Source organism: Leuresthes tenuis, unplaced genomic scaffold, assembly GCF_036924035.1.
Source record: "Leuresthes tenuis unplaced genomic scaffold, fLeuTen1.0.hap1 SCAF_5, whole genome shotgun sequence".
Lineage (NCBI taxonomy): Eukaryota > Metazoa > Chordata > Actinopteri > Atheriniformes > Atherinopsidae > Leuresthes > Leuresthes tenuis.
This window is the reverse complement of record NW_027325359.1, coordinates 9283557-9310870: the sequence shown is the minus strand read 5'-3', so window position 1 is coordinate 9310870 and position 27314 is coordinate 9283557. Positions and strand designations below refer to the sequence as shown.

Genomic DNA, 27314 nt, shown 5'->3' with positions numbered 1-27314 from the left:
TAGTCAGTAAGGCTTGGCAATATACTTTGTGACTGTGGCAATTGGTTAGTTGTATTGCAGTGAATATAGTTCTTAAAGTTGCTCGCTTTTACTTTAAATAGTGGTGATCTATTAATACGAACACAAAGAAATGAAGGTGTGGTTATGGGCCCAATAAGTATGTATGCTTTCTTGATGAAAATCCTAAAAAATTCTTGTACCTTCTTGTCTGTTCTTTCAAGAGAATAATCTGCACCCGCACTAAATGTACCTTTATGTTGTAGATCTTGTCGGACAAAAAAAATACCTCATTCACCATGGACTCGCCAGTCCATCACACAGATAAAAAACAGATAAAAAAAACAAAGCAATCACACTCATTGTCAATTTAGAATCCCCTGATAGCCTAGCATGGATGTTTTTAGACTGCAAACTGTTTTGGAGAAAGGCAAAGTTCCCCGAGAAAACCCATGTGGGCACAGGGAAAACTTGCAACAGCCACACTGAAAGTCCCCATCCAAGACTTGAACCAGGAACCATCTTGTTTCCACACATCCCAATAAAGAGTTAGAAGAAAACAGGATAATGAAGGATTACAAAGAATGCTAAAATAGATTCATAAAAACATACTCTACAATGAAATATATCCTGCTCGTAGGTTTGATCATTTAAAGATATAAAAAAAGCTGTGAGCCTATAGTTGTTATCTAATTGCCTCAAAGTTATTGAAGGTACAATTATCATGTAAAACCTGTGATGATTTTGAACCTTTAGAATGAAACAAATGTCCTCAGTAAGTTTTGGATTAAAGCGATCATGTTCATGCCAAATGCATGAACATGATCACCTATTGGACCATTTGCTGTCAACCATCCCTTTGAGTAAAGAAATACAACCTCTGTTTCTTTGTATTTGAAAGATGAAAGCACAGACAGATTATTTGCCGTAAGAAAGAGGAATCAAAAACAGCTGTGGTGAAAGCAGCAGTGTCCATTTCTGCCTTTTCACCAAATGTTAGGATATCTCGCAGCACAGAAAATTTTCAGATCAGGATGGTGTACAGATGTGACTTCACATCTGAAGTAATCAAAATTTTGATAACAGAGCATTATGAATAAAAGGAGAATGAGGTTCATTTTCTTATGTTTGCATCAACCAGTTGCATATTCAAATGTGTTGCTAACTTAGAACGGGAGTGTGTACATTACAGATGGTTTATTATGAGAAAACTGAATAAAGATATAGATCTTTCTTTTCCCAGCAGAGGGTGTGACTACAGTAAAAAAGAGTGTAGAAAAGAAATAGGCCATCCCAGCAAGATCAACAGTACAGGCTCCTTCCTAAAAGTGGATCATCTTACACTAAAAGCTGAAAAGGGTGCGGAGAGAAAAAATACAAACTTCTTCCCACTTCTCCTCAGTCCCTCAGGCTCGAGGGTTTAATAATGTCAACATGTTTGTAATCTTAAGATAGGTTAAGGCCCTGTCAGATGTGTTTTGACAGAAGATTTAGCTGAAGTGCCAAGAAGTAAAAAACAAAGACAGGAGAGGCAAAGATCTCACAGCATCGTTTGGTGAGATTAGTCACTCTAAGGTAATTTCTGTCTATCCCACAAGTTTTAATGTAGACGTTTGATGGGGAGACCATCAGTAGCAAAGAGTTTTTGTCCTTTCATTTGGTTCTCTTCATCCTCGTCCTTCTCAGTATTAATGAACTTCTGTCTGTCACAGAGCTCCTGCTGCTTTTTTCCTCATACACCCCACTAATAGTAATAGCAGACATGGCGACAGACATAGCAGTTCCTCTACTTTACATTTCATCAGTGAGCTGCTTCTACAGCCTCCACATCTGTTATGGAAATTACAGAGGGCAAATTGAATGAAATTGAATATCATTTCATATATTTTAACCTCTGAGACGGGGTTGATTTAAGGACTGTAGGTTCCAAAAGACGAAACTGATGAAATGTGCTCAACCACTTTCCCAGCCATATATTACAATAATCTGTTGTTATATTCCTAGCTTCTGTTTGCTTCAAATTTGATGCTTTAGGAACTGTGATCAAATTAACCATTTTTGACCTGGTATCACAAGCCCCAGGGGAGAAGCAACCTTGATAAATTAAACCACCCTGAAACTTAAGTTCAAAATGTCCCTTATCTTTGTACAATAGTTTAATAAGATTTTAATTAGGCAATTAAAAGTCTTTGGAATAGCATATGGTCATAATTACTGCTGTACAGTTCACTTATGGATGAGTGAGCCATTAATTATTCTTGGCTGGGTCTGGGGATTGAATGTAAAATGGGTCGGGCTCGATAGAAAAGATATTTCTTTAGACAAAGTCAGAATCAAGAATTTAAATGGAAGATGGATTGTGTTGCACCTGCAACTCTAAGTTTGGGCCTTACTTTCCATGCAAGTTGTAGTCATTTTGTGATTTTCCCAACCAGGTTGGGCCATTAAACCTTAAGAAAAGTCGAAGACTTTATAAACTGTGAGTATATTACCAGAAAGTATTAGTCCAATCATAAACAAACAACACAAACAGAGTGTAATTCTAACTGATGGACGAACTTGGACTTATATACCATCAGTTACGACTGGACCTACTTCTGTTATCACTGAGTCATTATACTTTAGGCAAGGTTGTGCTATTTAGCATTTCCTGTAATGCTGATTCACTTAAAGCTTATTGAGTTATGGGAGTGTAGTCATGTGGTACTCATGGTTATCAAATCTGAATGATTATACATGTAGTTGCACAATAAGTAAGTAGTCATTGGGACCAGTTCAGGCGAAGCCTATGTCATCATCACACGCCCACACAACTCCCCAACCAATGTCCAAATGTGCAGACGTGCTCTTCCACTGAAGTTTCAACTAACAGGTGATATCCTTCGCGTCTCGCCTGTGCTACGTCACACATCTGACAGTCCTTCAGTGATGTAGAGTTGTCCAAGGGGCAGGAGGGGTAGGCACTGACCACAGTTTGAAGGCCACATGTGGAAACATGTGACCTGGGTTAATTCAGGGGCGTGACATAGACGACCCGTGTGTGCATGTGTACAGGTGGCTTCTTAAGATGACAGGCATGCCAAGAGGTCGTATTAATCAGTCAACGCTTTAGTGAACAGACTGCTTGTGGAGCCTTGACCTATTCTATTCTCCTGGAATAGCAAATGTTAATGGCGGTGCCACCTGTTTCAGCAACGTTGCTATTTATATTACTCACACTCTTATAAGAAGTTCTGTCTTTGGGTCAGCTTTGGCAGTCAGTGATGTGTATTTATAGGGATATATTTACTGTATACCAGGAGCTTTATTACAGGAAGTTACTGGCAGAGTGCTGGGAATTTCCCTGTTTAGTTAAATATAAAAGTTATTTCCTCCTTTGTGAAAGACTCTGCTGTAACTCATATTAACAGTGCAGGGAAGGTAATGTTTATATGTTACTTTTTTTAAATTTCCATACCTGTTTTGTATCACAGGTTGAGCTAATTCTGTAATCTCTCAACTTCACGCCGACAGAGTTGCATATTCTCATTTCAACCCCATGTGTGAATGAATCAGTCCTCTCCTTGTGACAAACTCACACCCAGTTCCCAGCAGAACATCATACTCCTTGATTTAACAGTCTTTTCCTCTCCCTGGCGAATTATTTCTCCCTGCATGGACCATAAGAGCTGTTGCTTTTACGAAGATATAATGGGCTAGTGAGGAAAAACTTGTGCATTGTATATGTCAGAAATGAACACCTGTCGGTGCACTGTTGATATCCCAGTGTCAAGTTTAGTTTAAAAAACTTAATATTTGGAAAAATTTAGTTAATCCATATATTTATTCAAATTTCCAGATGAAATGTACAGAGGCGTTTATTAAATACAAGATCAGTTACAGTACTGGATCAAAGCTAAGGAAGAAATTATTTTGTAACTGTACCTCTGTGCTAATCTTAAGGTTCAGTTTGTCCAATTATTGTTTACTGTACATTCAATGCAACATTAACTATGCATATATATATAATTAGAAATTATAGTGACAAATTCTAGAGGGATTTAAGAAGAGATCACAGACAGGGAGATTTGAGAGTATCATCCAGAGCAAGAGCACACTATCAAGTCTGTGTAGAGAGTGAAAGGGATGATTCAGTTTATGCATCGTGCAGGAGAGAGCAGTGAAGTGCAGAGTTGCATATAGATTTCTTTGCTGTCAGAGACACCCTTGTTCTCATACTCTCCAATTCTCGCTACACACCTCTGGTGGGATTCATGCGGGTCTCTTTTTTTGCAACACAAACTAAGAATTAATGTTATCTCCAAGGATTGGTTGTTCGAGTGGGGCTTTACTTTGAAACGTTTCACACAAAAAACACTAATGATGCTTATGGCCACCCTGCTTGTCTGTTGCATGTTTCAGTCCACTGACTCACATAAGATGTTGTCAGCGGTCATTGTTTAAAAACTGCAGATGGTGGCCGACGCTGAAGTTTTAAAAGCATAAATCTTTCAGAACCCCGTCTGCGTTTGTCATCAGGATCAGTGAGAGTCACAGTCTCCAGTGTCCAGACACGTTTGATTCATTTTCCATTTACAACATTTGCAAATCTAGACTGGGCACTTTGGTCAAATAGGTTAACCCTCAAAAGGAAAACTCAAAAACCTCCTATTCACAAGAATTTTTAATAGATTAATTTCACCTCACGTTTGTTGTATTTCTCCCATTCAAGTCTTGTGTGCTACCACTGCTGCAGAAATAGCTGTCCTTAGGCCAGATTATTTGGCCTTTATCAGTGTTTTCCTGCTGCTCCAAACATCATCTGCCAGCCTCAGATTTGGTGATGTCTGTGTTTGTAACAAGCATCAGACTGCTTATTGACTAAGAGTCAAGATCACTCTAATAGAAACCAGGAATAGCTTCACTTGCTGCCTTCTGCTATTGATTGCCATACTTCCTGTGAAACTGAATCTCCAGTTGGTTGGACCTGAGGATCTCGTAGTGGCAAATGTAATGGAGCTGTTGCAGTTGTAACTCGGAAGTCTATACTGAGTTTCACTTTGCGCCTCGCTGCGTTTGGTTAACCAACATCAATGAATTGCCCCATAGCTCCATTTCTGTTATAATAGATGTCTTGTGGGTTCGTTCTGATGTTATTATAGACGTAGTGGACAAAGATGTGTCCATTCTTGAATGAAAAAGAAACTGAATTGATCTCGATTGATTTTAAAAGAAGTGAACAGCAGGTCTGCGCAATTCTTTCATCTGTTCTTGTGACTTTGGATGCTTTTATCTCCACACATTTCTCATTGCGACTGAGCGGAAAGAACGAAAGCTGTCCATGACCTTTGGGAATTACAAGCTCTCACAATGCGAGTGGTTAAGATCTTTTCATACCGTTTCCATTTGCTCAAAAAAAACCAACTCTTAAGGTCATTGGACGGAAAGCTGTGGGACAGCTGTAATTCTTGTTATACATGTTCTTTTCTAGGTGTCACACCCTTTCACTGTCAATCCTTTAAAATAGATTTCCAATAAATCTCTGCTTTGTTTTCAATGCAGTGCATGATTAGATTATGGCTTTGGGAGTGCAAAGTTATTCATTCATATCAGGATACGATCAAATTGACCTGACAGGAGTATTTGTGCATGCACAAACACACCCTGCACCGTGGACAACTCATGAAGTACTCTGTTAATAATCACTGTAGAGGTGTAACTTACTCTTAATCCTATGAAAAGAAACTGAAAGCAACATTACAACCTCAGACCTCCTCAAGACAACCATTGGACAAATTAGACTTTGACCTATGGCACCAACTGATGTAATATTTTTTGTGTTTGTTGAGAAAAAGATTGTCAATACCAAGGAAAGATCATTCTCTGAATTACATTTGCAGTGTGGGATCAATAGAACACATCAAAATTAAAGGGTTTGTCATGATTTTCCAGCTAACAAGTATACAAAATCCAATTTTATTCTGTTTAATATTTCAGAATAACTGAATTAAGAAGATCTTCACAATCAAGGATCGTGGTTTTAAAGCTTGCCTATATACTCACTAATATAATGTTTTTTTTCCTCTTCCTAGATCTCAGCTTGGACACGAGGTGTCTCAGAGGGAACTTTGTGTCTTGCTCTGAGGTCACTGGTTGTCATTTCAATCCAGAATTGTTGTCTTCAGCATCGAAGGAGAGCCCTGCCCTGACTTCACTGCTGTGCACCGGCCTTTCCTTCAAGACGCCCGGAGCAGCAGGACGACAACAAAGAAAAAGCAAAGGAAAACAAACACGGGTAAAAAAGACGCTCTTCATGAATTCCCCTAAAACCTGAAAGTCAAATACTGCAACTGCCAGGTGGTCCTGAGAGGCATGTGGACACTGAGTATGGCTTGGCTCTGTCTCCCAGTCTGCACTGTCCTTCTTGGCTGCTTTCATACAGCTGTCACAGAAAATGATGTCACTCCACGCCTCGCTTTTTCCTACAGTAAGTACAACAACTTCTTCACCATAGAATAACCATGACATTTAGTTCTACTAAATAGGGTGTTTATTTATGTGGAATTTTTAATCCAAAGATATTCTGGTATCACTTGTAACCATCCTTAAATCACAAGAGGGGAAAGCAGCAGATTCATTCAGTCATTATCTCTCTGCATGCGTGAGCTCTGGCATCACCTTGATCTTAGAAAACCTCCAGCTGGAGGCAGCTTGGGGGGGGTGGGGGGGATTCATGCAGATACAGATACATGCAATTTTTGCATGATTTATCAGCACTTGGCCAAATGTCAATAATCAGTCAGAAATAGCTTCTTCTTTATGTACTTCAAAGCTCACTGGAGGTCAAATTTTACACAGCTGTATAATCTGGGAACCTTTTAAGGGTCGACAGAAACAGCTGTTTTCTTCTAGACTCATCCTCTGTGCTCTAAAATTCTGCCTGTTGAACTGATCATATGATTCCATTTAAAAAGAATCAGCACACTTCATATGTGAGCATTGCTAGCAATAAAAGAATTCCAATGGGTAAGATGGTGGTATCACCACAATGACTTAAACTCATGTAAATTCACTGCGAGTAACGACTGGCTATGTTGACTTCTTACAGGTCAGACATAATTACAAAATGTGCCTACCTGTTGTGTTGTAACTCACAGACAGCAGTCGAACATATTCTCTGAAGCACTGAGAGTTATTGCTCTTATATAATACGCATTTCATGTCTCAGCTTGTAAAACACGTTGAGCTTGGAAACTTAACAAGTTCCCGACATATTTCACTCTTTGAATACATTTGAGTTACATCACCTTTTGTGCTATTTTTCTGTGTGATTTGTTATGTTATACATGGCACTGAGGCCACCAGTAACTAGCAGTTGTGATTTAATCATCACTGGTCTAATCAATCAAGCAATATACCAGTGTACTTGAGACGACAAGTTGGATTTAAAAATCAACAGTGCTTTAGGATCCCCATGGAAATGAAACACAATGAGAGATTATGGGATCAGTGGAAGCTTTCAACAGTTGAACAGCACAGTGACTCATGGTAAGGGATCATTAAGAGTAATGTTATGGAAGATTTCATTGATAGATCTCACTTAGTCTTGGATTGACTTTTGAATATATGGCTAATATTGGGCCATGCAAGCTTTCAAACTGGTGAAATGTGTGACCTGTCTGAGCTTGTGCCTTCCCACATGTTGGACCTCTTACCTAAACAGATAATCTCTCGCACCTTGTAGCCTAAGCAAAGCCCACAGCTCGGCCCTGATGGAGCGTTACACAACAACGCACATCATCAATCACTATCACGGAAAAGATGTTTTACACACTCTCCTGTTCTGGTGTAAAGATTTGCTTTTAGGGTGTAGAACCAGCGTTGAACAACCCCATAAAGCATACGTGACCCACATATCATAAATCTGCAGAATATAAACTAATGCATACATTTCAGGTAACTGAGGCTAATTCATTTTATACTCTCTTTAACTTGTGCCTATCTTAGATATGTTATTAGAGCTAACCAGTCCTCAACTTATTTTATTAAAGCCTTTACATTGCTGCTGCTTGAACAACTTTGATAAGCTCTGACATTTCCATGAGGGGTTGTGCAGGAAATAATCCAGCTTCAACAACAGAGGTAGTCACAGTCCTCCATAAATCTTAATGAGTCATTTTATCAGCTCTTCCTGACATTTCAATGTGGTTAAGTGCCCTCAAACACAAAGAATATCTACAAAGACTGGAGTTGTTGGTGTTTGGAGGTGATATAAGTCAAAGAACAAGTTTTCTCCGGCTCAAGAAGGTCAGCGGGGCCCAGTGATAAAAGTTGCCTTGCTGCGGTAACGTCTGTTCTGCTACAGTGACATTTCCCAGCCTCCCGCAGAAAAGCTTTGTCACATTGTGTATACAGTATCAAAGCAGAATGCAAAGCTACAGGCCTTAGGGACATGAACTTTATGCAGCAGAAACCGCCTGGCCTCGTCATGGTTTCCGGTACCCTCTGTCCTATCTGGGTCCCAGTTAGCTTGACAGCTTGCATGCCTAAACTTCTGCAGTGTAGGAGGGCCAGACCTTTACCTAGCTGATCTTCATCCTGTAACATTCTCGTAGACTAACTTCCTCTCCTCTTCCCTCTCTGTCCCCTGGTCCCCGCCTCTGCCTTAATGAAGAGGGTAATCTTCCATGAATAATGAATGAGGATTTGTATGTGTTATGGTGTGAACACTTGTCTGGTTCTCATTATGCGCCTATCAGTACGGATCATGGGCTCAGGGAGCAGAGCCTGCGTTTGCCTTTCTCTCTGCTTTTGTTCCAGGCTTTAAAGCAGACCATGCTGACTGGCTTAGTGCGTTGGACCACTATTTAATGGCACACCTATAAGCCGTTTTTATTGCCCGTCTTTTCCTGTTGTTCTGTTTAGCCTCTGTTACACATCAAGTGACTGTTGTGCTTTTATTTGGTTAGGGGCCATGTCAGCCACAGCCACACTGGGAGTAAGACGTTTTTTGATTATTTAAAAGCTGTCAAGTCTGGACCAATTGAATCAGCCTTTTTCAAGTAATTCAAAATTACACTTACATGAAATGATACAGCTTTTTTTGCTGTGGTGGATCTGAAAGAGGACTTCTTCATGACAGGAATTCTAAAACTTTTAAATCCAGGAATCCGGTATGGAACGTCACGGTCACTGGTGTGAAGATGCAACTTTTTGTTTCAGTTTCTTATCACCGTGGCTTAGCTCACTGATCATTGTTTGGTTTAACTAAAAACAGTAAGTCTCACAGTAGTAATAAATAACAAAAATAGTGCTCAACATCTGTTAGAATTCACAATGCTCAATGCAAGTCACTGGCTAATAACGAGCAAAAATGCTACACATTTTTTGTGTTTAAAGAATCTGATCATTTTGTCTCTCCTGAACTTCCTGAAAAGCTGTGTTTGTGACCCAGACGTCTCTGCCTTTGTTCAGTGACATGAGAATAAAAAACAAATTGCACAAACGCTGCTTAGTGACAAGTTTGGTCCACCTCAAAGAGAAAGCAGCTGTCGTTTCACAAGTTTTTGATTAGCTGATCAATGAGAGTACACTGGGCTTTTTAGTGGAGGGGCCTGAAAGAGACAGGAGTTAAAAGGAGCCCTGAAAGGCTGAGACTAACAAGTGGAGCTGCAGCATTTTACAGTTTTATGGAAAATGACATCTTTTGAAGCTTGTACACTTCCTCTCAAACCAAATGTGAAAATGAACGCAATATGGGCTTTTAGATTGTTAATCTGGCAAAGGAAACAAAATATAAAACAATGTTTTGGGCTTTTATACATTCAATCTGAAAGTAGTTTTGAGATTAATAATTGCATAAAATTACTTTTAGTTCAATCCTTATAAAGTTGATTACCCACAAAACTGACTGATCCTTATGGTAAGAAATGGAAACAGTTTTCAGAGTTTTCAGTATTAACTTCCATTGAACAACTTAGGACATCAATTTTCAGATGTTACAGGGACAGAAGTGACTGTGCACATCATGGAGTCAGATTGGTTTGTTCGGGTCAGAGTGCTGCTGTGCACTTAGAAACACGTCAAGACCTTTTCCATAGTTCCTTTCTTCTTGATGCCTATTCACTGTTCACACCGGAGAAAGGGGTCATGGTGAGTTCCTGATGAACCAGCAGCTGGTTAACATTATTGTGGTTAATCCAGGGTCAGCTTTTGTTGATCCCTGAACTACAGACTGCCTTATCAATGTTTTCATGAGAAAGCAGTCCTCCAGAGCAGAGGTGCATGCTCTTTTACAAATGACAGGAAAACAGTGTTGTATAGAAATGTTAAATTATTTGGCTTCCCACTATATAACACAGTCCCTCAACAAATGTCCTTTGCACTTTTCTCAGCACTTACAATATTTCCAGCACTTGATATGACTTACCAGCCCTCTTGAAGTTGCGTTCAAAATCAACTTTCTCATTATCAGAATGTCTTGGAAACAGTACCCTGCTAACAAGATTCGGTCCCACAACTTACAAATACAAACAGTGGGATCACAGCATGCTTATGAAATCTTCTGGTGAATTGACCCTCTTGGCCTGTTGTCTTAATGCACTCCAGATGCTTCATTCTGTGTCCTTCAGCTTCCCAGGCCTGTTCTCCCACATAATTACCCATTCAGCAGCAGCTCTTAATAGCTAGTTTAAAATTACTTTGGATAATCTAGTTAGTGCCCCAAAGTGAGCTGTTTTCTGTCTTGACATCACAATGCAACACTGACACAGTGGGACTCCTATTGGCAGCGTGGCTTCCTGTTAGAGCAGTCATTGCCTCACTCCCAGCAGGGGGGTTTAATCACTTTTACTAAAAGCAGTTTTATTTACAGACATGTATCCATTCTTTCCTGAGCAAAGACAGTTGTCCTTTAGGTCTCTTTGTTCACACATTTTTTTCTACGATAAAAATGGATTGAATCTGTTACCAATATTCTTTGCACTACTGGTGAGGCAGTAGTTTCATTTAGATTCTGTAGCCACAGAACCATGTGTCTGGGATTTCTTTAATGAAAAAAAAGATGTCTCTCATCTGCTTGTGGTGTGTTGGAACACTACTTCCCAGTTCTACCTTGTTTCATATGGGAAACTCACAAGAGTATCACTTGCATGCGGTGTTCTTATACTTCCTCAGAGATGGAAATGTAGGTCATGTTTATGGTCAAAAGACTGGAAATGGAGCATCCGACATCGCTTAAAGATGATCTATTATGAATTTGCTGTTGCTCTTGAGGACAAGAAAGACTTCGGCATTTTTTTCTGGGTCACTGTCTGGCGAACTGTGACCACCAATTTACAAACCACATTGCAATAAAGTCAGGTGAGGTTTCTTATTTCATGTGGCAGCAAGACTCGTTGTTTCTTTATAGACCTTATTTTCATTTAAAGTACATTAAGAAGAAGCTGATTCGGTTGTGAGGAGGGTTTGTTGCTGGTCATTTTACCTCCTGTACAGTTTGTTTTTGATAATGTTCTGTGGAGAGCAAACAACCAGGTGCTTTCAATTAGGTATGCAATCACTTGATCTGCTGAGCATACAGCTGTAAGAGCCGATAAAGGCCACCCCTTTAAAAGGAAGGGCACCGGTTGAATAAGCCTTCTGTAGTTATGGCCCTACAAATGAAAGCACTTAGATCTTTGTCAATAAAGGACAAATTACTTTGTAGTTCCCCTCTAGGAGGGATGTTCTGTGCTTTAATGATCCCTCTACTTTTTTATACACAGACCCAATAGGAAATCTGCAGCAAAAATGTTGGATTCCTTCAAGCTCAATGTAATTAATTTCTTCTCTAAATAGATTAGCAAGTCAGTCTAAGTGAGTATCTCAGTCCATTTAGCAGTGTCATTTGCAGAAATGACTTTTAATTATATAATAATGGCAGTGACTGTATTGCTTACAGCTGTCAGAGGTTGAATCATGGAGTGTGCTATTCATGCACTTGTAGGAAGGGTCACAGATGAAGTGTTGCAACCACACAAAGCTGCTCTCTCAAACTCTAGGATCAGGGGTCCGCTATCAGTGACATGATGAGGTGTAAAGCCCTCCAGCTCCGCTTGTTGGCTCCCTTTTTGCATAGTTCATTCAGTTGCTGCTGCACAGAAGGTCGTCTGTCTGCTATAACTCTGCCTAATGTCTCCATCAGTATAGCGCAAACAGCGGAAAGCTGTTTCTTTGTCTAAACTTTAAGTATGTGACATTGCGTGAGGATCAGTTCACTCAAAAGAAATAAATAAAAAATATTCAACATTACCAAAAACAATCAACTATCCCTGATGAGTTTGGAGTTCATGTACTGAAGTTTTAAAATACTTCCGTAAAAGTATCCCAAATAAACTGAAGGTGAGTTCAGCTTTGTTTGGAAAAAACCACGGTTGAAAACTTGGGTTGTAATTAGTCTTTACGGAGACAATGCCTCATGTTCTCAGGATAAGACTAAGACCTCAATTTTCATAGAGAAGTAATTCCAGTGAAAAATGTTGACAGATATGTGGAGATTTGACTGCAGCAGGGTGACTGTTTTTGAAATGCAGACTCCTTTTTGTTCATGTATTTATCTATTTCAAGAAATCTTGATGTTATAGATTTCAGAACAACTCCCAAGAAAACAACTCCCACAACTACATACCAGTAAGACAAAAAATGTGCGATATCTTAAAGGAAACGTCAATTTAAAAAAATCTTAATTAAGGACTATCTACCGAAAGTCACCCAGACCTCCTTTACAAAGGTTGTTCAAGTTCAAGTCGCAGGCTCATTTCTCTTCTTCTGGAATAAATTATATATGGAGAGCGGCAACTCCACTCACATACTGTATTCTTCAGTGCTGTTAAAAGATGTGGCTTCATGATCAGAACAACTTTAATTTAAATCCCCCCCGAAAATAGACCTCTCAAATATGCAGCATCCATTTTTAAACCTTTTTTTTTTCAGAGGCTCTGAGAAAAGCAAGATTTTCAATTAAGGATGAATTGTTGTACTATTATACCTCTTCAGAAGTGACTTGGTGGGCGCTTCTGCCTTGTCTGATACTCCTCTACAGAAACAAGCTGTTCTTGCACTAAGTACTTCCCTTGAACTTCACATTTGCCTCTTCTCTCTATGCACCACAACAATTCAGGGGCTGCAATGTCATGAAAAGAGCCTGAAGATATAAACCTCAGACAGTCAAACAACAGAAGGGGGATTCTTTAGGAGACTACGGCATGAATAAAGTGGAGGGGAGGACAAGTTTAATCAGGATGCACTCTTTAGCATGTGTTGTTCTTTAGGAGAAGACAGTCAGCACAGTGTTTGACCTGCAAGTTTGTCTGATATCAAGTTTCTGCTTATGACTACAGCTGGGAAAATCTAAAAGTCTGTTAAATCCATAATAGTTTAAAACAATGATAATTTCTTAAATATAATTACAGAGCACATAAACATTTCATTGAGTTAAAGTTAGTGTCTTCCAGTCTCAACCATAAATAGTCCAAATATTAACATTGTGGAGAAGCTAGAACCAGTGAATTTGACATATTTACTTTATGTCCCTGTAATTTTTGGCTGCTATATAATTTCCTACCAAATGATCTGATTATTTTTCTTTTAAACTAATCTAGCATTGTCTTATCATGTGGCTTGTTACACTAAACTATCAGAAAAAGTATTACTATACTATAATACTATAATACTGCCAGTATAGGAGACTGATTGGTACAAACTTTTATGATTTTGCCACAAACGCAGAGCTTGGAGGCAAGAGAGATGGATTCTCTTGTCATGATAATCTTCTGAATTTGGCAAAAATATAACTGGGAGAGTGGGATTCAGTGTCTTGCCCAACAACCCTTTGAAGACAGGGTTGGAGACAACCGTTTTTAGAGCCAGGCTCTAAAACAAATGCTTTATTTAAACTGAGGTTGAACTATTGGTGTACCCTGAAAGATGATTGTTTTCCTGAAAAGATGAAAGTAAAGCTCCCCACAGCTGCAAAACCCTCCTGGATCTCTTTAATGGTACTCAGTTCAGCGTCCCATTGTTACTCTTTTGTCAACTGTGGTTGCTAAGTATGACAGTGGTGATCTGACTCCAGAGAATAATTGTGCAGATATCCTCCTCTGAAAATCTCTCAAAGCTTTTGTTTTGGTTCAAGCACTGGCCTTTGTGTGTCTTTTCCTGTCAATCACAGTTAAATTTGCTCAAGGCTGTATGGTGAGGAAAAAAGGGGGAAACAGTACCGGCATGAGGTGGCAGTCCACTTATCCTGTAATGATAGTGAAAAGGAAGGAGAGTGGCCCCCGTGGGCCCATGTACACCACGCAGAGCTGAACCTCTTGTGGTTTTACGGACAGATTTAACTACAATATTGCCCGCTGTTGCTGTGGCGATGGACTGCTATTAACATCTTGTTTTCCCGAGGGAGAGGAAGTTCTCAACCTCCTGTAGCACTGAGATGAGGTTATATTAGGTCACACATACTGCAGGGTATGGAAGCTTATTATCAGTCAGACTTAATGACTCTACCTGGACTGGATTAGTTTAATGCACCAAAGTGCCATAAGTCTAATTATTACCACCAGCATCTGTGGTTTTAATCCAGTTTCAGATTCACACTTTGGCTCAATATAACAATGCATGACTGAATGTTTTTCTTTTTGCTTATTGCTTGGATTTGCAAGCGGTCCTCTCATATGGCTGAAAATATCGGAGTAGATTTCAAAACAGTCATTGTTTAGACTGTCTTCATATTTGAAATCTAAAGAAAAAAATTTTTACAGTGTTTGCTTTGGTGTGACGCTAGACATTTGTAGCATTTTTTAGTTTGTATGTGTTGCGTTGGTACGAGTGTTTGCGTCTTTACATTTGCAGCGTTTCTGTTCCCAATTTTTTCATTTTCCCAACATCATCTTTCCCTGTAATCTCTCTGTTCTGCTACTAAGTTTTTAGTAGCATGTTATCAATTGTTCTGCACAAATTAATTATGTGGTGAAGATTATTGTTCTACTGAGCTGGGGTAGAGCATCTCACAGTTTTAGTATCAATTAGGAATTAGTTCGATCTAATGGTCAAAAAATTATTTTAATGTGTTTTGCTTTTCTAAAAAATCAGCGCTGCTTGTTCACCTCAGCAAATTTAGTGTATGTCCCTCAGAACAGCGGTTAAAAGACAAACCACACACAACGAGCTCCCTCTTTCAACATTAAATCACTTCACAGTCTAACAATATTAAAGGATCCTCCTCAGTAAAAATAAATGGCGCTCGTAGGTTTGATATGTTTTCTCCAGTCATCGTATTTTAAGAGCAGAGGTCCTGTATCAGAGCTTCAGTCACTTCAACTTTCCATCAGCTTCTTGCTCTGTTTATGCTGGCATGCAATTAAGGCAAGTTGTTCAAGTGGGGCCAGCAGTGAAAGGCCTGCAAATCTCTGAGACACAAAGCAGCAGCAGTGATTAGGAGAGTTGATAATTTAACCTTTGCCTCCTCCTTGGACCAAAGCCATTCGCTTAGTGATGGCATTCAACTGTAGGTATATATAAGGGGTTTCTCCTTCTCTGATGAGGTGCTACGTGGATTTGGAAGCTGCAGTTGCACACGCATGCACATCAATTTATTGTGGTGAGCTTTTTCAGCAAAATACTGTGAGGCCCAGATCTTCAGTTGCTGTAAATCGTCTGTCGGGATACTGTATCAACTCCAGTTGTTTCTAAGATACTTATTGATAGATAGGTAGATGGTATGCCATTTAAGACAGTTTCTGCTTGTTTTTTTTTTTGTTTGTTTTTCATTCATTTTTATAGTTACAATGGCTGGTCAACTAAAGACTCAAAAAGTTTGCGTTTTTTGTGGTTGGAATCAAGAGAAAACAAACTTAGTGGGGTTTGTCAGTCTGTTCTATTAAGAGGACACAAAAACTGCAAATGTCACAATTATTACAGTTGTTTGCATCTTAAAGTGTATTTATTGGCGTATAACAGCCCATTAAGAGTTCTAATGAGCTGAATGATGTCCTCTGTCCAGCCAAGACCGATTGATTAATCAATTACATCTCATGCCTCCTCCTCTTGTTTCTGTCTAGATGCAAAAGAGAGAACAACCCGAAGTTTTTCAGTCAATGGGGTCTTCAACTTCACCTCTCTGCTGCTCGGTAGCGAAGACAACATGCTCTATGTTGGCGCCCGAGAGAGTCTCTTCGCTCTCAACCTCTCGGATATCAGTGAAGTTAAGCTCCAAAGAAATGTAAGAACCAGTGTGCCAGCAGTTTAAAGCTGTGATGCCATGCGCCGAATATAAATATGAACATAGCAATGCTGTGATCCCAGAGGTTCAATAATAATTTGGTTATTTACAAAATAATCCCAGAAGGCTAATATGAACACGACACCCCTCATTTTGTTTTACCTACAGTATGAGCCTGACAGTGTTTCTCTCCTGCAGCTTACATGGAAAACTCCAGAGAAGAAGAGAGATGAGTGCAGTTTCAAAGGCAAAGACCTGCAGGCAAGTCAACTGCTGGTTTTGAAGCTCATGAAGCTGAACTCACACAGCTCAAACATTATTTACATGACTGCAGGGTTGCTTCGTAGGTTACACTGACCACTACTGAATGGCATTTTGGAAACAGATCCCTGAGCAGAACATTGGACATTTCCTGAGTGGCTGTAATTTTCCATACTGCAACAATGGATTTTTCCCTTCCTTTCAAACTCACTTTTCCTCTCTTACACTCTCTCTTTTGTCAGCCTCGACCTTATTACGCAGGAGGAGCCGTTTCAGTGGGAATTGTACTCTGATGATGCAATTTTCGGAACAAAAACTATTTGAGTCACTGCAAATAATTTTCTTACTTTTAAACTTTTACCTTCATCTCCGAATGTCTTCTGTAAGATTTTGCTTCTTGAGACAGAAACAAAGATAACGAATACATGATAGTCACATATATTGTTAAATCTTTTTAGCAATAAATAGCTGGAAATTCCTTTTTGAACATTTTCATGGAATTTTTTCTTTGTATTTCTAATACAGACGGACTGCTTCAACTACATCAAGATTTTACTGCGTATGAACAGCACTCACCTGTACGTATGTGGAACATATGCCTTCAGCCCGATCTGTGCTTACATAGTAAGTCCCCACAGTCACTTGAAATAACACATCTGTTTGCTGTGATCATACTTATGCATGTCTTCTTTGATAAAGAACTAAAAATAAATAAAACAGTTCCATCATTTTTTCCTTTGGAAAAGTCGATTACCCTGACGCTGGACTTTGTATGGCATTTATTCATTTGATTCTAGAGAAAGAGCATCTAAAATCTGATGCACACTGCTTCCTGCCTCTCAGCTCACTTAGCAGTCTGTCTGAGGCTCTGCTCGGCCAGATACAATATAAGTGCATTATTTTATTATCTCCCGTGCCCATGGGACACAAATCCAAATATTTAATGCATGTAATAAGATTATATAAACATCAGTCTGGTTTTCAGTCCCTTTTTTGAAAATCTTTTAAGGCCTTTTAGAACAATCCATAACAAACAAACACAGATGACCTGTGTTTCAACTTCAGCCCAAAAATTACTGGCCACCTTTTTGTCTGTGGGACAGAAGGACAGTGCTTACTGACAGGTTATAGCCCTAATTCTCAGCTACTCATGTCAACATGTGGTTTGTGTGTTTCCTTCAGAGCACTTCAGATTTCTCTTTTGTCAAGAGTGATACTGGTGAGATAGTTACAGAGGATGGACGGAGTCGCTGCCCATTTAACCCCGAATACAAGTCTACTGCCATCATGGCTGGTAGGTCTCACTATCAGATGATGATCCCGATCTAGCTTTGTTGAATGTTTTTGATCAGTTGGAAACAGTGAATGCATGTGATTTGGAGACAAATTGTGGCAGAACCTCTGGATTTCATTACTGTTTGTGACACAGAAGCTTATTCCCTTGTGGTAAATATTGAGAGTGCGCTGGTCTTCTTAACTGTGTTGCAGATGGAGAGCTGTATGCCGGCACAGTTAGTAATTTCCAAGGAAATGAACCCATCATTTACAAGAGTCTGAGCCAAGGAACTGCTCTAAAAACAGAAAACTCACTCAACTGGCTTCAAGGTACAGTGCTTTGGCTCGAAACCAATGTTTTTCATTATGTTTTCATACAATAAACATTCTATATTTGATTTCAATGTTACAGCTTACGTGACATAAACGCCACTCTAGAAATGTTTACCAGAAATGCTGCATGACAGCTCTACAGTGTTACACCATCAGAAAGTATGTGAACGAGAAGTGTTTACCTGCGATCCCTGTTGCAGCTGGACTCCATTTGGGAACATGGACGTGTGTCCCAAGATCCCGGTGTGACAGTATTGTTATATTCCTTTCAGACCCAGCCTTTGTCGGCTCTGCCTACATACAGGAGAGCCTGCCCAAGGGCAACCTGGTGGGCGATGACGATAAGATTTACTTCTTCTTCAGTGAAGCGGGGAAGGAGTTTGATTTCTTTGACAACACCATTGTGTCACGCATTGCTCGTGTGTGTAAGGTGAGTGATGCTAGAGGGCAGATAGTCCATCTATAGAAGCTTGTGTACCCTTGAGCAACATCTACCTCTAACGTCACTATAGTAATCTATCAAAGCAGAACGAGGACTTGTTTTTGTCTTTGTCCATTTCATGTGTTTATACTAGTTTATGCTCCTCTACAGGCATGTGCGTAGTCTTCTAAATGCTGCTTTCAGTTTAAATGACATCTTATAAGCTCAAAGACCTTCTGGGCAGTGAGTGATGGAGAAAAACATCCCCCCTACATCTGTACCTCATGTTTGATTCTTTGTTTCCAAATCCTCTCTCTCAATTCATATCGACTAAATATTTATCTTCAGGCCTGGATTCAGAAACCAACTAGAAAGGCATGGATTGCTGTAGAATTTGGGTTTATGACAGTATAAGTGCTAATGATATGTAGGATTCATTGTTTTCTAAATATACCATATAAAATCACAGACCAGTTTTCCAGTTCACTTTGCAAAAACCTACATTTCTGACTTGAAAAGGAGAATGACAAATGAAAGCTGACAGTATGAAGCGGTGCAATGCAAAGCGCTCTTTTTAAATAGGGGTGCCGTTTCCGTGTCAGCCACTGCCCAGAGGGTTATATTTTCTTCATTCAATTACCAACTCAGTTTTTCCGCACATCCAGTTTCGCAAAAAAACATTCCACCTCACAAAGTCATGTAAACACTGGCTCGTGTAACTTATTGATGGCTGGGATTCTCACATATGGTTTAATGAAGTGCTCAGTATAAAAAAATCTTGGTATGGATTGCCCACAAGGAAAATGAGCAAAAATGTGCCATGCTCTGGGAGAGTGCTTCCCAAAAAAGTAAAAGAAGAATTATTTAAATACAAGATGTCAGACAAACCAAAGCATAACAATGAGACAATAATTCTGTAAAGATACGGTGTCACTTACGGTAAGATTTATTAAATACCGACGCTGCTTTAGATGAATTACTAGCTTTCAGTCCATCTCTCTAAATCTTGTCTGACTCAGGGTGTCAGCTGCTGCCCCCATCTTTGTTGTGTACATTCAGATGTTTGGCAAATTATTCACACATCACTGAGGCCAACAATGGCAGGATAAACAACAATTAGCCTGAAACAAACAAAAACAAAGCATAGTTTAGTTTGCAAGATTGTTTGGTTTCCCAGAATGAAGCTTGTTACTGCCTGCCATGTTCATGGCTTTTTGAGCAGCCTTTGAACAAGGGATGCTTTTACAAGAGATTAATGGATGGAATGCATTTGCCTAAATTATTCAGTAGTCAGTTTAGGCTCAGAGTCGCATTAAATTATAAAACTAGGTTCAGCCAGAAGGACAAGAGAATATGTATGTTGCTCATTATCAGCCCGGATTACTACAATAAGTAATTGCATCAGAGGCTCAGGATTGGTCATGTGTCATTTCCCTTTCCCACAGTTTCCTCTGATTAATGTAAAACTAAAGTGGACTTAATTGAGGTTTCATGTTGAAGGGTTTAGATAATTTAGTATTTCCTCTTATCTTCTGATCGTCACATCCTAAAAACTTCTCACAACAGCAGTCTTTCATCATGTTGGACTTGTGATGTACAGCACTGACCGTGTGTTCATCCCGTCTTCGCTCTTGATATGCAGTCCCTTTCCTCAGACCTGCAACTCCTTGCGGACTATAATCTCTTTGACAGTCTCAAATACATCACATAATCACTTTCGCAGTGAGGTTTAAAGATGTCGCTGCCCTGCAGTTTGTGCTGATATCCTGTCGTGGAATCTGTGTAGCTCAATTAGTTCTCGTGTCATGGTGGTCCCGTGCCACTCGTAGCTCTTTGAAGGCTTGTGCCAGAGGCGCTGGATCACAGCGGTGGTGTCAGTGAAGAGGGATTGTTGGGGGCAATGCTTCTTTTTCCGCTTTCATTTGAAAGCAATTGCCCTCCTCTAAGCCCCGAAAACGCTTTATCTCTATCTCTGTTGTGTCGATGTAGTATATTGTTTTCATGACCTAGAAGTGTTCTGCCTCGGGGTGTATCTGTGTGGCAGGCACAGCTGATTCAGCTCATTATGGTTTTACTATAGGAAGTTAATGTTTTCCACCTCTGTCTATTCAAAGTGCTTCACCTTTGGACGTGCTTTCTTTCTGTTTCCGTTTCTTGTCATGAAGACGGTAAACAAAGATGATGGGATTATTTTCCTTACATCACATTGAATATGTGATTTATGTCTTGGTACATTATGGCAACATAGCTTATGGTGCAAATCGTCTTTTCAGGATGTGCATCACACACAAGCCTGTCAGATCTCATCAAATCACAATTATGTATCAAACTGTGCAGTGGCATCGTCTACATTCACCACAGAAGTCTGCCTCTCATTACTGCGCCTTCCACTGGCTTTGACTTGAAATGACTCTAAAGCTCCTATGATTGTGTTGCAGGGTGACATCGGCGGTGAGAGGGTGCTTCAGAAGAAGTGGACCACTTTCCTGAAGGCTCAGCTTTTGTGCTCTCTGCCTGATGATGGCTTCCCCTTCAATATTATCCAAGACATGTTTGTACTCACACCCAGCCCAGAGGACTGGAGGAGCACAGTGTTTTACGGAGTCTTCACATCTCAGTGGTGAGAACTAACTGAACATGGTTTAATGAAAGCAGAGAGTAGTGATTAGGTGTAAGACACATGCCGATTCACTTTTGAAGAAACAAAACTTTCCAGGCAGTTTTATATATTTAATTTTTTTTTTAAGCTTTTCATAACCGTCTTTACACCAAAGGCTTTTTGTACTTTCCACCACAGTTACATATCCTGCAGTGTTAGAAAAAGCTTTTACTGGAGAATTAAGCTGTGGATACAATGAGAGAGATAAAAGTAGTGAAATCTGTCAGATTACTCAATAAAATGTAGAACTTGGTCGATTAATATCAACATTTGAGGTTTCTTTTGGGAAAGGAGATTATCAGCGTAACATTTGCCTTCTGTGAGGTTTCAGACAAGTTGATTTGAGGTTTTATAAGTTCCATTTTTTTTTTATAAAATGTGTTTGTCTTATAAGGTATAAGGGTGCATCAGGAAGCTCCGCGGTGTGTTCCTTCACAATGGACCAAGTGGAAAAGGCATTCAATGGGCGATACCGGGAGGTGAACAGAGAGACCCAGCAGTGGTACACGTACAACCATCCAGTCCCAGAGCCGCGGCCTGGAGCGGTGAGTACTTACTTGCTGCCCTCTGCTGGAGAAGCTGACCACATGCACATGTTGATGTTCGGCAGCATGTCCTGTTAGCTGCATGATGGATTTCAGATGCTACATCAAGCACGTTTCTAATGTAACTGCCATCTTAGGCTTGAGAAGATACCTTTCACGCTGGTGTCACGTTCCTATATTCCTAAAAATTGATTTCACTCAAACTACGGTCACTTTCATTTCCAGGCAAGCTAATTACAGTGAGAAACTGAAATGTGTCAAACAAATTATAGAGATGCTGTCCAACAGCAGTTTGTTTTATTATTCAGTTTGAGCTAATTGTTGTGTCATTTCCACAGTGCATCACAAATGCCGCCAGAGAACAGGGCATCTCCTCCTCACTGCACATGCCAGACAAGGTGCTGAACTTTGTCAAAGACCACTTCCTCATGGACAGTGTGATCCGCAGCCAGCCTCTTCTACTAAAAAGAAATGTGCGCTACACACAGATTGCAGTCCATCGAGTCCAAGCAGCTAAAAAGGTGTACAATGTGCTCTTCATTGGCACAGGTACGGCACTTCCCAGCTGCCTTCACAATTCTATATAAACACAACCATCAACCAGTATTTTGTAACTTTCACAGGTCCAGTCGAATTTAAAGTTGAACTGTGTCTTTTCTAGATGATGGGAGACTCCATAAAGCCATTAATGTAAAGAACAAGATGCACATCATCGAGGAGATGGTGCTTTTTCGTGATTCCCAATCAGTGCAGCACATTGAGCTGGACACTGAAAAGGTAAAGTGGAGTGTTCTGAGACAAACAAGTCCATTTTGACTTCAAATGGTTTCTCATGTTGTGAGCTAATAAGCTTCAGAAAATAATTTATTGGGAGTTTAGAGATTCTACAAGCCAATAGAAGTCACAGCCTAATGAGCGGGCCCTGTGTTCACTGAGCTCATTACCTGCAACTTCCTCTCTCGGAGGGATCTGTAAACAGCTGGAGTTTCAACAGCTGGATTTGTGACACTTCCTGAACCCTGTTGTGTGTTTGCTTAGATTTTCATGTCAGAGCAAATTAAATGGTTGAAAGAAAACTCACAAAAGTAAATTTAGATCAGGGTGAGACAGGGTTGAAAGGATGAAAAAGGTCACCTACTAACTGTATTTGGCGCACTTGCTGCCTCATCGTCTCCCCTTCACAGGGTCAGCTTTATGTTTCCTCTCTATCTGAAGTGGTGGAGGTCCCAGTAGCTAACTGCACCAATTATCAGAGCTGTGGGGAGTGCATCCTCTCCAGGGATCCATACTGTGCCTGGACCGGGACGCAATGTCTCGATGTCAGACGTGCTCCTGCAAGCAAGTATGATCCCCTTTGCACAAAAAACTGCTTAGCTGCTTAAACTTGATATGAAAATATTAATTGAAATTAGATTGCACTTTAGAATTTGTTATTTGGCGCTAATGATTAAGTGTATGTGTTTCAGTGATGTGCAGCAGGATGTAGATGAAGCAGACACGTCAGCTATTTGCAACAAGACTGAGAAAAGCCCACGGATGGCTAAACTTCTGCCTAAACGTATGTGAACTCTTCTCATTTAAACTGTCAATTCATTGTGTCAAGTTATCATTATTCCAAATTCTGTACCTGATAGAATTGTGCAATTTCTTTCATGCAACTTCTGAGCCGATCTGTCTCTGATTTGCCTTCATACAGGTACTTTGTCATGCCAGGAGATCGTTATCCCAGCCAACACATTTAAAGTACTGCCTTGCAAGCTGCGCTCTAATTTGGCAGAAAGGAAGTGGGAGTTCAGTAAGAGCGCAGGCCACTTCCATTACCCGAGCCCGGAAGGGGGACTGGTGGTGGTAGCTCAAGCTAACAGGCAGGAAACATACGAGTGCTGGTCAGTGGAGGAAGGCTTCAGACAGCTGCTGGCAAACTATTGCGTGAGGGGTGACGCCAAGCAGGAGAGCACCACCCTGACAGGCCACTCCCGTATACCACAGATCTCACAGGAGGAATTCATCATCCTACCAGGGGAGACTCGCTCACCGCAGATCAACACCAAGACCTACTGGAATGAGCTGATTGTGGTGTGTGCCCTGCTGGGCTTTTCGCTGGTGGTCTTCTCACTGTTTGTGGTCTACAGGAACCGCAACCACATGAAGTCCATGCTCAAGGAGGGAGAGTGCCCAAACATGCAGCAGAAGAAGCCCAGAATAGTGGGGAAACCGGCTGAGAACTTGCCGCTCAATGGCAGCACAGTCACAACATCAGCGTCAGATCACAAAGGTTACCAGACCCTTAACGATAACTACATCTGCAGCACTCCGCCGCACGAGTGCTCATCACCAGAGAACAGCAAGAGCTTCTCGGAGTCTGAGAAAAGGCCTCTGAACTTAAAAGAGAGCCATGTAGAGATATCTCCTACATGCCCACGACCACGAGTCAGACTAGGATCTGAAATTAAAGACTCTATAGTGTGAGACTGGCTTCATGTCACATATGGTGGACTCAAAGAAAAGAATGCGCTTACTTAGAAAGACAAAACCACATAAGAGGGATAAGCAGCACTCTCATCGAGAAACATTTCATTACACAGATTCCGCACTTTGTCCTCTTATGTTTGGTCCCTGTGTTCGATGTGCATTTCATTTTATCTTCTTCTCACCACCCCGTTTTTCAAGTGCATTTGAAGTGCAATGATGAAGCTCCAGTTTGCCTTCATACCTCCGACACATACACACATACAGCTCACAGGAATGTAACGAGCATCGAGGTGGCTGCACAACTATGATTGAGCGACTGAATTTCAGAGCATTGCCACTCTGTCCGTCCATAAATACAGGTGATGCTTTGAAATGAGGAGTGACATTCAAACATCTTGCCACCAACACTGACACAGTCTTCACTCTGTCTTCTGGTGAGAGCCCACTCTTCGCTGAGGCTATGCACTTTGTACTGTACTGTAGCAAGGTAAACGCTCACATGGAGCATACACGGACAAGAGAGACACAATCTAGAAAGCCTGTGTGCAAAAGAAATGTTTCAGAAATGAGATTCAAAGGTTTTATCGAACTTAACTATTTTGAAAGACAACACGAGCACAGGAGCGTCTCAGTAGAAATTGTGCAGAAGCTCGAACCATCGCACTCACAGCACAAAGAGAAATTAAAAGAATATGACGTAAAAATATACCTTTTTTTAGCATTTGAATTGTTACTGGGTGTCGATATTCCTCAGAGGAGGCCAAACTTTGAGTTTTTAACTTTTTTTTTTTCTTTCTTAAAATCACTGGATCCGATAAAAAGGAAGAGTTCATTCCAGGTATTATCATGCTGTTCCTCATGACACGGGCAGTCTATGCAAAGCACATAATGTGAAGTGAGGTAAACAAAGAAAAAAAACCTCACCATGGGACTGAGTAAGCACAAAGGTGTCGGCGCTGTGAACTACTTTGGAATCTGTGGCACTGCAAAAAATAAAAGAAAAAACACCCACACGCTCATTGTACTAACTGCAAGTATGCAAGAGATTTTAGCCATTTTTTTGGGAGTGTTTCAGGGAGGAAGACAGTGAAACTCAGAGGCCGGAATGATAAAACCAGATAAAAGGCGAGGGTCCATGACAGTAATGTAAATCTGTGGCATTTGATCTATTGCAGCATGATAAGACTTCTATAAAGAACTTTCATCACAATGATGGAGCGAAATGTTTACGTTACTTTTTTTTTTATAGTCATTCTCCAATGTTTTAAATATCTATCACTGTTGTCCAAAAGAGGCAACTATAAACACTGAAAAACTACATGATTTGACCTAAATAACACATCTGTACAGCCTCAGATTTGATAGAAACATTAACCTTTGAGTGTTATCAGTGAAAAAGAAAAAAAAATCTGATCTTGTTGCTGAAATGGTTTGAAACACATCCATCAAAGCAATAACGTTCACCCTCATCCAGTCAAAATTGTGCACTTAGTTGTCTTATTTATGGAGAAATAACCAATCAAACTGCATTAACCATTGACATTTTTAAGACAGATGATGGCATAACTTGAAAGCATTTTCATGTCCTACAATATTTAATAAGTCTTACCCGAGTTTAGCTCTTGTATAGTTAAGCAAAGTAAAGATTTCACAAAAGTACATCCATAAAGTAAAAGGCATACAACTTGACTCAGAAAGTGTGGGATTTGCACATTTTGTTAAAGCCTTAGAACAATGCAGGTTATGGATCAGAGTACAAGTCTGCCTCGGCAGAAATGAATTATGCCTTCTGAAACAATAATCAGCTGACGTGCCTCTTGAGATGATCCACTAAGCAGGTAGTAGTGCTGTAGAGTCGAATGCGACACTGTAGGCGTGACAGTACTGGCCACTCTTAGAAACAAGTGAAAACAGTGAATACATGTCAGTGTTGTACGACAAGTGCTCATGGGGCGTTCCTTTTATTTAATCGTTTGATCCAGTGGCTCCAGCCTCAGTCAGGGACGACATTTTACTCTTAAACTGTAGACCACAGATAAATTGTTTTTATGAAAATATAAGCATTATTGTGTCGCATTTCCTGTAAATGGCACTTAAAAATGACTTTCAAAGACTGTAATCACTGAAGCTAAACAAAAGACTCGTGCTTTGACTGTTATTAATAACATACACAAATGGCAGCTTTTGGCGTCATCAGAACAATATTAAATTTGCTACAGTGAGTGCAGAACCATTATCTACAGGTACTTCTTTTTCTTATTTTAACGCAAGTCGAAACTATTAATGCCACAGTGAAAGTATTGTCTGCTCTCTCTTAATGAACCACTATAGTCAGGCCTTCTGCTAGTGACAGTACAAGTTGCTCTGACTTTAATCAACATGTATTGTACAGCAAGTAAACCAGTTTTCATGTAAAGTTGTTTTGTAAATTCAGCTGCCAATGTAAAAATATTGTGAATTGTATTTTTTGTATCATACATCACTACTGCCCCCCCTTTTTTTTGTATTGTATATAAAAAGCACTTTATTTTAATTTTTCAAATAAAGACAAAATGGATAACTTTTTTTTATTTCAATGGATTTTTTGGAACTAAAACATTTATTTTCATCAAGCTATTAATGCTTAATTATGTCTTCAGCCACCATTCGTTTAATTGGATTTTGCTTTCAGAGCCGGGCTTTCTTTTAAAGTCTTGAGCAATAGTTTTCCTAGATGTCTGAAGCTCCTTCAACGTTTTTCTTTGGGCAACGGCTGCTTTTACACTCATTTTAGGTCCAGTCCCCCTGCACGACCATTTTCAGAGGAACAGTCAAAATTAGCAAAGGACCATTTTTAAAACAAATGTCTTTGAGGCATTTGTGAGGTTACAAAAACACACAATTTAGTTAAGATCTTTTGTGATGCATCTACAAAAGATGCCAATGATAACCAAGTTGGATACACAAAATAGTATTTTGCACCAACAAAGTGATTCCCAAAGAAAATAGCTGAAAACTCTTTACATGGTATGCTGCGTGTGTTTAAAACATTCGAGAAAACTGGACAAGTTAAAGATAAAAGAAAACGTTCACGAGTGGCATCCTGAATCACTATCACCACTAATGTCCTTAAGA

The 27314-nt window shown here is 40.0% G+C and overlaps 1 protein-coding gene across 3 annotated transcripts in view; it reads left to right on the top strand.

The window, feature by feature from the left end:
* Positions 1-26753, top strand: part of sema4ba (sema domain, immunoglobulin domain (Ig), transmembrane domain (TM) and short cytoplasmic domain, (semaphorin) 4Ba) — a 44584-nt gene extending 17831 nt beyond the window's left edge. For all 3 annotated transcript variants that reach the window (XM_072385813.1, XM_072385814.1, XM_072385812.1), the window contains exons 2-15: positions 6069-6463; positions 16074-16234; positions 16433-16495; positions 17021-17119; positions 17678-17789; positions 17984-18100; positions 18376-18533; positions 20963-21144; positions 21578-21728; positions 22067-22277; positions 22390-22505; positions 22913-23070; positions 23195-23286; positions 23425-26753. In XM_072385813.1, coding sequence (XP_072241914.1) covers positions 6349-6463; positions 16074-16234; positions 16433-16495; positions 17021-17119; positions 17678-17789; positions 17984-18100; positions 18376-18533; positions 20963-21144; positions 21578-21728; positions 22067-22277; positions 22390-22505; positions 22913-23070; positions 23195-23286; positions 23425-24197 — 2508 coding nt within the window. In that variant the 5' untranslated portion in view covers positions 6069-6348 and the 3' untranslated portion in view covers positions 24198-26753. The remainder of the gene's footprint in view (positions 1-6068; positions 6464-16073; positions 16235-16432; positions 16496-17020; positions 17120-17677; positions 17790-17983; positions 18101-18375; positions 18534-20962; positions 21145-21577; positions 21729-22066; positions 22278-22389; positions 22506-22912; positions 23071-23194; positions 23287-23424) is intronic.
* The last annotated feature ends 561 nt before the right edge of the window (positions 26754-27314 follow it).